The sequence below is a fragment of the Musca autumnalis genome, unplaced genomic scaffold (genome assembly GCF_047663935.1).
Source record: "Musca autumnalis isolate F117 unplaced genomic scaffold, ASM4766393v1 scaffold_5, whole genome shotgun sequence".
Lineage (NCBI taxonomy): Eukaryota > Metazoa > Arthropoda > Insecta > Diptera > Muscidae > Musca > Musca autumnalis.
In genome coordinates, this window is record NW_027412088.1 from 50852964 (window position 1) to 50868213 (window position 15250).

A 15250-nucleotide genomic window follows, 5' to 3' on the forward strand; every position below is an offset into this window, starting at 1 on the left:
CAGTACTGCAAGAATCTACTAATTTTTACTATTTTTCCCGATAACATAAAGGAAAAAATGTTATCGTAGTAAACGTAGATTCTTGCAGGTTCTGGAACAGACATATAAACACCCAATTTCCTCAGAAAATTCATGGCAGCACTCTTTCTGATTGGCAACACCTTCAAACGTCGATTTTTTCCGATTTCGCTTTTCAAGCAAATAATCGATTAATCGAATGCCGACTATGACACACAACAGAACACAATACAGAGTCGTCGGAACGAGTACAAGAACACGGAATATAAACAAAATAAATTAAAATATATCGCATATAATTAATTATAAATTAAGTAATATAAACAAAGTAATAATACACAAAAGAAGAAGAAAAATTGCATTGATTTATTGAGCGTTTTGTAATTTATCAAATCGAAAGTGGAATGAATGCTTTGTCTGTCGCTGTTCTCTTCCTCAATTGACTCCACTCCATCTCCAGCCATCATAATTTTGTGTTTGCCGATTAGAAAATTGTGTACCAAAAGAATTACAGGGAAAGAATGTGAAAATGTTGTGAAGTGAATTTAAATTAAGTGATGAGATGTGTACAGAATTAAAGGAAAGAATTAAAGAAATTTATGATTAATCTCACTTTGTGGAATAATCGAAGTAATACAAAGTTAAAATTTGAGAGAAATTTTATACCCGATTTTTTTTAAATATTTTTTATATACAAAGAAGTGGAAGAAAGTGATTAAGAAGAAATACAAGCAAATTGAGGTGGTATAGTTCTGTCAGGTGTTGTGTATTCTTGAATGAGACGGCGAACAAACAACGACCGAACGACGTTTGGGTAAATGTGTGTGGTGATTGAAAGGATGTCAAATAGCCAGGAAGAATCTGAGACTTTTAAGGGTATAATAAAAATAAATTTAATTGTTAATTCCTTGCAAGTTCTAATGTGGAAGAATTGAGTAAAAAGCAGAGAGCAACAAAGGAAGAGAAAGTGCGAGTTTTTTATGAAATTTGTATTAAAAAAAGAAGTGGCACTTGAATTTTGTGGTCATCATACAAAAGAACACTTCGTCGCCCATTAACTGCTGGCAAATCACATCCAGAACACACACATACGTTAAACTACATCACACTCATTCAGTCACTCACCCATAACAAAAAAAGTTATCGCTGGGTTCTTTAGTAATCATCATCCTCCTTGTCGCAAAGTCGTTCGTCGTTTCGTCACCGTATCAGTCAGCCAGAAAGCAACAACAACTCACTTAGCACAACAATTGGTGGCGCAGCAGAAAATATTTGCAGAATAGCTTCCGGTTTTGGTAGTGTGTGGAAACAAACAACGTCCACATCCATCGCACACACAAACAGTCGTCACCAACAGCAGCAGAAGCATCAGCAGCAGAACCACCATTGCCACCATACAGCGACAACAATAGCCAGCCAGCAATAACAAAAATAGCATCGTCGTTCATAATTATTTTGCTGTTGTTGTTTTAGTTGATTTGCTCCTGCAACAACAATGGGTAAGTGGGAAGTGCTGAAGAAGATATTGAATACTTTTTTCTTTAAAACAAAAATAAAAAAAAAAACATTAAAAATCTTTAAAAAACATAAGAAGTGTATTCAGTCATAATGGTTGGGTTGTTACTTTTCTTTTTTTGTTTGCTGAGAAGAAATACAAAACACATTGTATTTTTTCAATTTTTTATTACTGTTGATGCTGCTGATATTGGCATTGCTTTTTTTTTGTTAAATCTCTTCTTATCATGGTCGTAGAAATGACAAAATTTACTTAAAAGAGGGGTTATCTCAAACTTTGCAACAAGTAGGTACAAAAGCCAACGATTTGGAAATTCCAAACAATAATTAGGAGGTCGATTATGGACAGCAACACGACTCCAGTTGCGTTGTCGAAAGCAAATTTAAAAATAAAACTTTATTTCCGCATTGGAATTCATACTTTTTTACAATTAGTCCATATTTATATTAGGCAATTTTCCTTGCTGCAAGTGTCAGTTAGAGGTGAGAGTGTCAGAGAGAGGTGAGGCGTTAACCGTTTGCCTCTCAACACCATCTCTCACCGACAAACTGACAATTGCCGCAAGGAAAATTGGCTAATGTAAATATGGACTTAAATTAAAAGTTGAAGGTTCAAAACCCTGACATTGAATAGATTTGACAAAAATTTCTGTCGTTTCAGTTATTTTAATTGTATGATTTTCTCATCTGGCAACACAACTGAAGTTGAGTTGCTATCCATAATCGACCCCTTAATAATTACTAACACTCTATGGAGAACAAGTGCCCCAAAGGGTCACCCACGAATCCTTTTAAAATCTTCATCATATGTTGATCTTTTTGTGCTGATCAGTTTACCGGAGGAAGTCCATATTGAAGGTATATGCTACTTTAAATTTATTTACTTAAATCAAAAATAGTTGCATATATAGTTTTGGCACACCCCTCGAATTGGTTTGAAAATGTTACCACGGGAAATCCATGTTATGTGCGTCACACAATTATTTTTAGAGGTAAATCCATATTTTCCTAGATATGGGTCTTTAGCCAAACATACTTTTATATTCTGAGAACAAGGCCGGTTAAAGCCCCTTTGTCATGCCTATTTTGTTGTTGAAGAAGCCCATACTTCCTGAGATGAGCGCCATAGTTCCCTAAACGGTCTTGTCAATGTTTACAAAGACGACGAAGGCAATATAGGTGATATTGTAAAGTTCTAGAAGTCCAACACCGGATTTATGACTTTCACCTGCGAACAGATTCTAAGACCAGCTAAAATCTCCTCTGTCTTGGATGTCTTTCAAAGCAATGATTTCAAATCTAGGAAACTTTGAAACTGGGGGAGTTTTCCATTCTCCTACCAGACGCGTCTTCCCGGGTGGCGGATGGGAAGGGGGTCACTGCAATGTGTGGAGTCGGAGCCGTCCTTGGACAACCAAAGTCGGACCCGACCCCGCACATCGTGGGGACCCTGGGGGTCTTCGGACCCCTCGTGGACCAAAAATTGGATCGGGGTAGTTCCTTAAATAAATAAACTAAAATGGGTAGAAAGAAGAGGAGAAATAAAGTTACGGTGCAGGGAGTTAATAACCCAGTACCGGGGGCAAGCGTTGGTGTGACCACAAGCCATGTGTCGTCGAAATCAAGAGATTGTGATCCGGCTGTGTTAGGTGTGAATGCCTTGGCACCTACAGCTGTACCCGTTACAAGTGCATCAATTCCAAGCCCCAAAATATATGACGACCCGGCAATTCAAACGGAACATGATTTAGACAGGGCTGGTGAAAGCCAGTCTATGGCAGACAGGACCGCAGTTGTGGGCGGGGACGACCTTCACGGGACCCTCAGAACTATACATGACAGTTTAGAGAGGCAAAGTAGGGAACTCCTCGACCAGCTGGATAGGCTTGTACCGGATGAGCATTGTGAGGACACACTCCCGGAGGAATTGTTACACAATCTGACCCTGACTGACGATGATCTGGACACCACGGTGATCCCGGCCAAGACTACACAGGAAGTTTGCTGTGACTCTAACAAAGGGAGTGCGAACCCTGATACCCAACCGGATGCAAGTCTGATTCCGACTGGTCCTGTGTCGGCACTTGCCGACAATAGGCTTCAAAGGCAGACTGCAACTGAAACGATGTCCGACGACGGGGAATCTAACGAGACCCCGACAATGGGCAGCGACTCGAAAGTTGCATCTGCACGAGAAGCATCGGATACAAAGCACTACAAACGTGCTGTATCCTATCTCCGCAAGTTCGTAGGGAGAGATGCGAACTTGCACTCGGTGAGGGTGGTCCACCTCATCAGGGGTAAGCTGAAGTTCATAAGGAAGTTCGAGAGAACTTACCCGCGTGAATTTCATGGCGAGCTCCAGGTGGAAAGGATCTTCCTCCCGGATGAAGTAGTGGAACCGGCTAAGCCTACTGCCTCTGGCAAATGTGCTGCGCCGAAACCTATTCAGAAGCTTAACCCGAACCGACAGGCACCCCTAGTGATGACCGACCGGTAAAGGACTCTGCCTCAAAACCTGATTCTGCTCCGAAAGGCAAGGGTGAAGCGGCTGGAAATGCTGGTCTCAATAGGAAGATGGTTAGGCCAGCTGAGGAAACATTGTCTTCTTGGGAACGAACAGTGCCCCGCAGCATAAATCTGTGAAGCGCATTCGCTCCTCCGTGGGTCCACAGCCTTCACCAAAGAAGACAATGACTTCTCTGCTGGTTGAACCATCAACCTCGTATGCGGAGGCTGTTGAGCGTACAACTAAGGGGAAACAACTGAGTACAGAGAAGGCATCCACCTCCTCTGGAAAAGTTAACCCCAAGGCGCACGGCCAAGGACGCAGGAAGCCATACAGCAGACCGGTTGCAGTGGCAGATGATAAAGACCTTCATTTGGCAATCATCGACAGAGCTGACCCAAATGGTAGAATCAGCTACAGTCACTGGTTGCTTTTTGAAACTGGTCTTCGGTCTGCCATAGTTTCTGGACCGGAAGATGAGGAAGACCGACAATTTGGCAGTGCCTTCTTGCGAAAGGGTGTCAAAGTTATTAACTGTCTGAACAAGAAGTCACGAGATTCTCTTGTTCGGACAGTTGAGGGCTTTGGCGCTCTGTGGGAAGGAGCTGATCTTGCGGCGGTCTCCCTATCCGATATTCCGTCCAGGAAGATTCTTTCAGCATGGATTCCCCCTCCTACTGTGGATAAGGAGCTCCTGCTGAAAATGCTGAGATTGCAAAACCCCAACCTCACTACATCGGGCTGGGATAACCATCTGTGCTTCTATGAGAAGACCTACTGGTCTTCTATGGTAAGATTTGTTGGTCTTCTGTGGAGAAGCCTTTAATCTTCAATATGCAGAGATTTTAGGAAGACCTAAAGGAAAAGCTCCTGCTCCTCTGTATGACAACCTCACCTCATGCTCTTCTATGGGAAGACCATCAGCTCTTCTAGTAGAAAACGTTGTGATCTTCTGTAGAAAAACTTTTGCTCTTCTATTAGAATATCTTTTGGTATTTTATAGGAAGAAATTCTAGTCTTTTATAGAAAGACCTTGTGGTCGTCATTGTGATTTTTTCTCTTCTATTGCAAGACCTTCCAGTCTTCTATATGAAGAACATCTGTTCTTCTATAGGAAGCACTTCTGGTCTTCTATAGGTAGACAATCTGGTCTTCTGCTCTTTTATTGGAAAACGTTCTTATACCGAAGACCTTGTCGTATACTTTGGGAAGAACTCACGGTCTTCTGTAGAAGAACTTTTTGCTTTTCTATATGAAGACCTTCTGCTATTCTATTGGAAAAGCTTCTGGTGTATAAAGAGATCTTCTGCTTTTGGACGATGTCTATAGGAAAACTTTTTGCTGTAATCCGACTCTGGCTAAATGTGGCTGCTCCGATTGGTTGTAATCACAAGTTAGTGAAGTTAGTTGAGTTCAGTGAGTTTGGAAGGGTAGTTGAAAAGCCGCACTGTGTCGGGAGGGCCTCTGTGACATATTGGGCAGATGTTTTGCACGGTGTCATAGATCCTTGCCCTATAGGAATTCAGAGGACTGCACCATCCCGAGCGTAGTTGAGCCAAGATTATTCTGGTTCATCGTGACAGCTGACGCTCCTCAGCTGCGATTGATGGGGGATGCTCTCCGAGGATCTCATTCACACATTTATCTCATTTATTTATTTTTGTATTTCTCTCTCTCTCTTATATCGCCGGACCTCTAAATCATTAAGATCCCTTCTGACATGCCTGGGTGGGGGGTCCCATCCACCATATGGTGATTAGGATGGCTCTCACGGTAGCACCAGACAACGTACTGCAACGAGAGCATGTCATTGTGTTGCTGTACTAGGAGAATCTTCGTCTCTTCATGCAGATGTTGGTCTGAAGACATAAGGAGCAACACTGTTGCAGTTTTCAGGGCGACATTCTTAGAGGTTTGATTTTTTTCATTGAATTGCACTTGTGTTCGCGGACCATACTGGCGCCGCACAGACCCGACCTATCGCGTTATACGTGGTCAACAAGGTTTCTTTATCTGCACTCAAAGTGCTGCATCATAGCGAGTTGAGGATCTTGTTCCTATATCTCATTTAGTGGCAGATAGCTGTGGGATGCGCGGGATCTTCTTCCTATATCTCAGCTAGTCGCAGATAGCTGTGAAATGCGAGGATGACGTGAAAATGCTGCCCATAGAATCTTTGGGTAGTTAGTTGTCGGAATTCTGCTACCATCGACCGAGGAATTCAGCTCTGTGTTCACCTCCGCGTGGAAAAATGTGATAAGATCAGTCAAGGGAAACTCCCTGTTTCACTCTACGGAGCTTGGACTCCAGAATTTCACTTCCACAAATATAATTGATTACTTAACGTTTCATACTTGGCCGAGGGTAGCCTGCTCGATGTCCTCAAACAGCGTGGAATACTTGACAGAATCAAAGGCTTTTGATAAGCCGAGCCCCACCAACACAGTCCTATCGCTCGGGTTTTTCTGGTAGACTCCTCGACTAATATGTGTGAGATCAAGAGTGACTTAACCATTGCTCCGGTTATGCTCACCGACCAACCTGTTTACTTCCAGTGTCAGCTCCCTGACTCGGGTCGGTGGGGTTGACACGACGAAACTCATCTCGTTGCTCTGCTGGGATGTTTGGCCTCTCTTCGGATATTCGACCAGCAGGTATATGGCGATAGTCTGCAGTAGTGATGAGGTCTCGGAACCTCCTTTCTGCTACCCGAAAATCAGAAATGTTTGGTAGTTCTCTGAAGCGGTGATTACTGAACTCTCTGAAACTGGGCCAATTAGATTTCCCATGATTATTAAAAGTGCGGCGTTCAGGGGTGATGAAATCGGGCGGTTTGCTGTTGGAGACAATTATGGGGAGATGATCTGACCCCAGAGAAACGACGGCTTGTCGACAGGTGTCGTCATGTCGGGATGTATAAATTAAGCAACTCTATCTCGACAGTTCCACATTAACTGCTACCCCCAAAAATCCGATGTACGGGTCGATGTTTTAAACGAGACAGGTCCGTATAGAAAAGAATGGTCACCAACGCAATAGGTCGGTCTGTGGTAAGAAGCTATGCGGCGTCAGTTTGTTTGGCGAACATGAGTGCAACGCGATGGAAAAATATTCAATCCTGTCAGAATGCCGCCCTGAGAATTGCAACATGGTGCTCATGTCATCAGAGAAAGATCTGCATGTGGAGTGGAAAATTCTTCCACTACATCAACACATTGGCATGCATATCAAGAAGGATATTCATGCTCTAGAGACGACGGTCCAACAATATAGGAGAGGACCCCTAGATCATAGAGTTGTGCCAAAGGAACTATATGGAACTATCTCGTTCACTTCGCAGTTCCAATGGCCCACATTTTTTCTTTGAACAAACTGCGTATACTTAACAGCACACGTTATATTTCATGATGTTACTCATACGTTTTGGAACTAGTACAAGGAACTAGGAACTAGATAACCCAACTCTACTAGATCAACAGGCATATCAGGCAGGTTCGAATAGCATTCACACGGACACAGTTGCTAAGACCATAAGCAATTATTGTGTGAATGCAGTCATCGGAGCACATCCCCCATCTATCGCAGCTGAAGAGCGTCAGCTGCCACGACAAACCAGAGTAGTTTTGGCTCAATTACGCTCGGGGTATTGCAGTCGCCTAAATTCCTATTGGACGGGAATCGATCGCACCGTGCAAGACATCTGCCCAGTATGCGGCATGGGCCCGCACGATACTACGCATCTATTCAACTGCCCCGCCAAGCCTACTCCTCTGACTCCAGTGGATCTGTGGTTACATCCCATTGAAGTAGCCAACTTCCTGGAACTGGAGATAGACCCAGAGCCAGATTGAACAGGAGAACGAACATACAAACATAATAATAAAACACTGTTACAACAACAATGGCTTGCTCTCGTTGCACAACTTGCTCGGGTGTTACCGTGAGAGTCATGAATATTTTTTCGTGGGCCTTTAGACCAAAAAGCGTGGATTTTTAAGAAATATTTTTTCGGTGACCTTTCGACCAAGAACCGTGGATTTTTTGGGAATTTTTTTCGGGGACCTTTAGACCAAAAAGCGTGGTTTTTTAAGGAATACTTTTTCGGGTACCTTTGGAGAAAAAGCGCGGATTTTTAGGGAATATTTTTTTCGGGGACCTTTAGACCAAAAATCGTGCGTTTTTAAGGGATATATTTTCTGGATCGTTTAGACCAAAAATCGTGGATTTTTAAGGAATATATTTTCGGGGACCTTTAGTCCAAAAAGCGTGGATTTTAAGGAATATTTTTTCGGGGACCTTTAAATCAAAAAGCGTGTATTTTTAAGGATAATTTTTTCGTGTACCTTTAGACCAAAAAGCATGGATTTTTAAGGAATATTTTTTCGGGGACCTTTAGACCAAAAAGCGTGGATGCTTAAGGAATATTTTTTTGGGGTACATTTAGTCCAAAAAGCCTGGATTTTTAAGAATTATTTTTTTCGGAGATCTTTAGACCAAAAAGCGTGGATTTTTCAGGAATATTTTTCGGGGACCTTTAGACCAAAAAGTGTGGATTTTTAAGAAATATTTTTTCGGGAACCTTTAGATCAAAAAAAGGGTGGATTTTTAAGGAATATTTGTTTTCGGGTACCTTTAGACAAAGGCGTAGTCCAAAAAATCGTGGATTTTTAAGAAATATTGTTTTCGGAGATCGTTAGACCAAAAGCGTGGATTTTGAAGGAATATTTTTTGGAGGACCTTTAGTCCAAAAAAGCGTGGATTTTTAAGAAATATTTTTTTCCGAGATCTTTATACAAAAAGCGTGGATTTTTAAGGAATATTTTTTTCGAGGACCTTTAGTCCAAAAAAGCCTGGATTTTTAAGAAATATTTTTTCGGAGATCTTTATACCTAAAAGCGTGGAGTTTTAAATAGTATTTTTTGGGGACCTTTAGACCAAAGGCGTGGATTTTAAAGGAATATTTTTCGGGGATCTTTAAACTTAAACACGTGGATTTTTAAGGAATATTTTTTACGGGGACCTTTAGACCAAAAAGCGTGGATTTTTAAATTATTTTTTTCGGGGACATTTAGTTCAAAAAGCGTGGATTTTTAAGAAATATTTCGGGGACCTTTAGACCAAAGGCGTGGATATTTAAGGAATATTTTTTCTTGGACTTTGGACCAAAAAGCGTGGATTTTTAAGGAATATTTTTTTTTGGACCTTTGGACCAAAAAGCGTGGATTTTTAAGGAATATTTTTTTCTTGGACCTTTGGACCAAAAAGCGTGGATTTTTAAGGAATATTTTTTTCTTGGACCTTTGGACCAAAAAGCGTGGATTTTTAAGGAATATTTTTTTCTTGGACCTTTGGACCAAAAAGCGTGGATTTTTAAGGAATATTTTTTTCTTGGACCTTTGGACCAAAAAGCGTGGATTTTAAGGAATATTTCTTTCGGGGACCTTTGGACCAAAAAGCGTGAATTTTTAAGGAATATTTTTATCTTGGACCTCTGGACCAAAAAGCGTGGATTTTTAAGGAATATTTTTTCTTGGACCTTTGGACCAAAAAGCGTGGATTTTTAAGGAATATTTTTTCTTGGACCTTTGGACCAAAAAGCGTGGATTTTTAAGGAATATTTTTATCTTGGACCTCTGGACCAAAAAGCGTGGATTTTTAAGGAATATTTTTTTCTTGGACCTTTGGACCAAAAAGCGTGGATTTTTAAGGAATATTTTTATCTTGGACCTCTGGACCAAAAAGCGTGGATTTTTAAGGAATATTTTTTTCTTGGACCTTTGGTCCAAAAAGCGTGGATTTTTAAGGAATATTTTTATCTTGGACCTCTGGACCAAAAAGCGTGGATTTTTAAGGAATATTTTTTTCTTGGACCTTTGGACCAAAAAGCGTGGATTTTTAAGGAATATTTTTGCTGGGAACTTTAAAACAAAAATCGTGGATTTTTAAGGAATATTTTTTCGGTGACCTTTAGACCAATCGTGGATTTTTAAGGATAATTTGTTCGGGTACCTTCAGACCAAAAATCGTGAACTTTTATGGAATATTTTTTCGGGGACCAAAAAGCGTGGTTCTTAAGGAATATTTTTCGGGGATCTTTAGATCAAAAAGCGTGGATTTTTAAGGAATATTTTTTTCGGGGATCTTTAGACCAAAAAGCGTGGATTTTTAAGGAATATTTTTTTCAGGGACATTTAGTCCAAAATTTAGCCACAAGTCATTGTCGTCTATGGTAATCTGTTTGTTCTAAGGTATCATGTGTAAACAAGGTATTGGCTGCCAGAGGCTAGTCTTGTCAAAGCTGGGATCCCACAGTTTCGGGTTCAGAATCGCCCTCCAGATTAGCTGAGCTGTCCGCAACCGCTTATATATCAATACCCAAAACAAATTTAAATTCCAAATTTTCCAATTGTAAATATTTCCTCTTTAAACGGTTACAGTTTCCTCTTCGATTTGTAGAAGATATCCATAATCTTCCATAGTGGTGGGCGATTTGAAAACAAACATTATCTACGCCCATGGGCCACTGTTGTCTCCGAACATCACAAGAAAAACAAAGCCAAAACAATTCATTTTTCTTTTTTTTCGTGGACATGGTCTCTTCTGTTGATGATGGTGATGTTAAAGATTGTGGACATTGGTTGGAAAGTTTTCTTGGTTTTCTTTTTCTTTTTTTTTTTTCTTTTTGTGGACGGCACGAAGTAGTGTCAGCATGTGAGCATGCAGCATTACTACGTGTGAGTGTGAGTTTTATATTGTTTTTGTCAAATTGGAACATGTGTCCCCGTTTTGTGGATGTTTGCTACTACTCTATGGTTGGTTGTTTGTTGTCGTTGAAGTTTTATTTCGTTTCGAGCATTCTTTTCTGTTTTTAGTTCTGCTGTTATGTTTTTAAACATTTTGTATTTTTATCATAATTAGATTGTTGTACTGATTTTCATTCATTCACTGGTCGTTGTTGTTATGCATAGGCACAATGGAATTTCATGTTGTCTGTTTGTCTGTCTGACTGCCATAAACCTCGAAGTATGTGTAGCGGGCCCCCACAGTATTTAAAAATAAAATTAAAGCTTCCAAAAATGGCCAAAGTGGAATGGGTGGTAGTGGTGGGGATTGGTGGGGAGTGGAGTGTAGTGTAGTATAATGATGGGCACACACAACGCCACTTATTCCAAAGTAAGGCAGCCCCATAAGTAATAATGATATATGCAAAACAACACCAACAAACAAAAGCACACATCCAACAGACAAACACCCATCCAAGTAATAAAGCCTTCATTTTTTTTATTGTTTCTGTTTATCATTTCTCGTTGAGGGCTAACCATTTATGGGCAAGTTTTTATTTTCAATTCATTTTTGTCTGCCTGCCTGCCGGCCGGCCCCATTTTTTTGCCACAATTGAAACGCCATACCACCAGCTGCTGTTATTAGTGGTAGGTAGTGAGTTCGTTCGTTCTACTCCCTGCATCCATCCATTCACCATTCACTGCAGTGCAAAGTTTCAAAAGTCCGATCTTTTTTCATTTCATTTTAATTGTCACTCATTCGGGATTTTGAAGGCCAATTTCATGCATGAAATCCATTTTTGCAGACATCAGCGCCATTTGGTATTGTCGCTCCTCTACGATGTCGCTTCACTCCATTCCAATGTATTGCATTGCCTTGACTTAGTTTGGTTTTTTTTCATAAATTTTATTGTCAAAATTTTAGTGTCGGAAAACAAGAATAGTTCTATTGGACAGACAATAGAAGTCCAATTTGTTTTATAAGTTTAATGAACGTAAATGTATTGGTGATTGGGATGACTCTTATGGTAACACCCGATCAAGTACTGCAACCAGAGCGTGCCATTGTGTTGCCGATGCTGGAAGAATCTTCTACTCGTCATGGCAAGAGGAGGGACCATGTTGCAGTTATCAGGGCGGCGTTCTGAAATCGTACCATAGCGTTGGACTAAGCACAGACAGATCTATCGCATTATCTGGGGTCAACAATGTTTCTTTGTCTGCACCACATCTCCTGCCGGCTAGAAACTTGAGGTCCTTGTTGCTAGATCTCAGGAGGTCGCAGATAGCTGTTACATGCGAGTAGGACGTGAACCCTAAAATCTTAGAGTTCGGAATTCTCTTACTATCGACCAGGATATTCATATCTGCGCTCATCTTCGCAGCTCATGTGGAGAACAAAGTGGACGTAGATTTAGTGGAGGATGTTTGCATGTTCCTCTATTGAAAAAGGTGGTAAGATCGAGCAAATAGCAGTTCAGCCTTTCACAAATGACATCAGAGAAGGTACCTGACTCTACGATCGTACAATCATCCGCATATGTAACGATCTAAATCAGAGCTCCGATTTGCTCGTTTTACTCGCGACTGAAAAGTACCTCCGAGTGGGAGTACTCGATGAGTGCGAGTAAAAAGTGCGATTTGTTCGAGTGAAAAATACCTGCGAGTGGGAGTACTCGAAGAGTACGAGTTTTACAAGAAGTTTACTCTCCACTCTTTTGTTTTATTTGGGAGCACTCGCGAGTAGTCTTGGTTTAAAAATAAGAGTGCGAGTGAAAATATTCGAAATAGAGTACGAGTTTGCTCGAAGAGTAAAATCGAGTAAAAACTTATTTTTTTGCTGTTTGTGTGTTGTTGCGCGTGTAGTAGCGAACAGGTTTTGATCTTGTTGTGGACTGAACCACCCTCCTCCGAACTTCGGAATAACCTCCTCTGGATCCCCGACCACCCTCCTCTGAACTTCGGAACAACTTCCTCTGGACCTCCGACCACCCTCTCTGAACTTCGGAACAACCTCCTCCGAACTTCGGAACAAAACCTCCTCGGGACCTCCGACCACCCTCATTCGAACTTCGGAACAACTTCCTCTAAACATCCGAAATTCCGAACAACCTAATTCGAACCTCCGAACTCGCAAACACTTTTCACTCGCGAGTAAAATCGAGCAAGTCTGAAATATGCTTCGCGAGTAACGAGTAAAAATAGAGTATACTCGATTTATTTTTTCTACTCCCGATCGAACTCGCTCGAATTTCACTCGCGCGTAGAATTCGAGCGAGTATTTCGAGCGAGCGAGTATTTCGGAGCTCTGATCTCAATATCATCTGGAGAGGTAGACGTTGAGGTTAAACAATTCCGGACATATCACCCCACTTTGGGAACTCCCTGCTACGCTCTACGGAACTTTTTGTTCCTGAATTCGACGTACACCCGGTGTCCACATATATACTTGATTATCTATCGTTTCAAACTTAGCCGGAGAGTAGTCTGCTCGATATCCTCAAAGGCTTTAGATAAGTCGAGCTCCACTAACACTGTCCTCTCGCATTGTATGTTCTGGTTGAGTCCTCGACTAATTTGTTTGGATATGACGTATGTTTTAATATTGTGCTGCTTACGGAACCCATGCTGATAATCAGCAACTGAATAGCTAGGTATGACAATGTGGAGGTAGGAGTTAAACTTCAAGAGTCTTTGCTACGGGCTATTAAAGAGATATCGGTCTGTACGATTCATTTTTGCTGGCATCCTTGCCTGGCTTCAGTAGCGGAACCACCCTGTCCATTTTCTAGACTTCGGGTCCGATGCTTTGGATGATTTAGCGTTCCTCATGGTATTCGCAACATTATCCATTGTAAACTTTTGTGTTTCATCCTCGGCAGGACAAAATCTAATGCGACGTAGTACTCCTCTCTTCGCCCTGTCACTGCCGGGGTGCTCGACAAACTGTCGATTGAAATAACTTGCGCACCTTTTCGGATCAGTCAGCGAAACTTCGCAAAACGTGACTGAGATCCAATATTTCTTCTTTCTAGGGTTCGAGAGTAATTTAACCTTTGCCCGCAATTCACTTATTACGGCTTCAATGTTGCAGCTCTTCAGATTTTTTTTGTCCACTAGTTCCGCTTATGTTCACCGGCCAACCTGTTAATTTCCGGTGTCAGCTCCCTGGCCCTGGTTTCAGTGGGGTTCGCATGACTCCATTGCTATTCCTGTTGCCTCTGCTGGGAAGTTAAGTTGAAGAGCGGCTGCAGTATTGATGATGTCTCGAAAGGTCCTTTCTGCTACCCGAACATTAGAAGTGTTGGGCAGATCTCTGAAACATTGAGTAGGGAACTCTCTGAATTAGCTTTCGTATGATTGATGAAAGTATGGCGTTCAGAGGTGATCAAGTTATGCGGTCTGCTTTTAGAAACGTTTATCGGTAGATGGTCGGTCTCACAAAAAAAAAAAAACACCTGGTTGCCAGATGACGTCATATATCAGATCAGTTGACACGATAATTATGTTTGTCAAACTATAGCACTATCCGCTTATTCTTGCAGAGCTATCAATCTGCTCAGTCAGCTCTATACTACCGAATGCCACAACTCATGATGAGTATTAAAGTCCCCATAAGACCAGTTGGTTATGACTTTCCAAAATCGAGCTAATGTTGGGCCTATAATCTGGAGTATAGGTATTTATGAGATCCACAACAGATTCAGCAAAATTGGTCTTTATCGATGAGACTAGTGCAACAGGAAAGCCGGTCCGCCACCTCCACTTCTAGAAAGATCCGCAAGAGGTCTTCTGTGGTCTTTATAATATCGCAAGATACCTTCTGTAGTCTTTAGGAGACCTTAAGAGTTCTTATGTTGCCTATGGAAGACCTCAAAAGATCTTCTGTTACCTGTAGAAGACCTCAAGAAGTCTTCTGTTGCTTATGAAAGATCTCAAGAGATTTTCTGTTGTTTATAGAAGATCTCAAAATGTCTTTCGTTGTCTGTAGAATACCTTAATAGGTCTTTTGTAGTCTTTAGAAGACCTCATGATGTCTTCTGCGTCTACAGAAGACTCCAAGAAGTTTTATATAGATAACTTTTGTAGTCTTATTAAGACCTCAAGAGGTCTTCAGTTTTATTTAGAAGACCTTACAGGTCTCCTGTAGAAGATCTCAATAACTTTTTTGTAGCCTTTAGAAGACCTCAACAAGTCGTATGTGGTATTTAGAACATTTTAAGAGAGCTTCTGTAGTCTTAAAAAGACATTAAGAGGTCTTCAGTTGGCTCAAGAAATCTTCTGTTGCTTATAAAAGACCTCAATAGGTTTTCTGTTGTTTATAGAAGATCTCAAACGGTCTTTCATTGTCTGTAGAAGAACTTAAGAGGTCTTCTATAGTTAGAGATTACCTTATGAAGTCTTCTGTGGTCTTTAAAACCCTTCA

At 41.1% G+C, this 15250-nt stretch overlaps 1 protein-coding gene across 1 annotated transcript in view; it reads left to right on the forward strand.

Moving 5' to 3' along the window:
- Positions 1–211: 211 nt before the first annotated feature.
- LOC141406766 (activated Cdc42 kinase-like) overlaps positions 212–15250 on the forward strand; it is a 96072-nt gene continuing 81033 nt past the window's right edge. Inside the window, exon 1 of the mRNA XM_073992771.1 lies at positions 212–1517. Coding sequence (XP_073848872.1) covers positions 1514–1517 — 4 coding nt within the window. The 5' untranslated portion in view covers positions 212–1513. The remainder of the gene's footprint in view (positions 1518–15250) is intronic.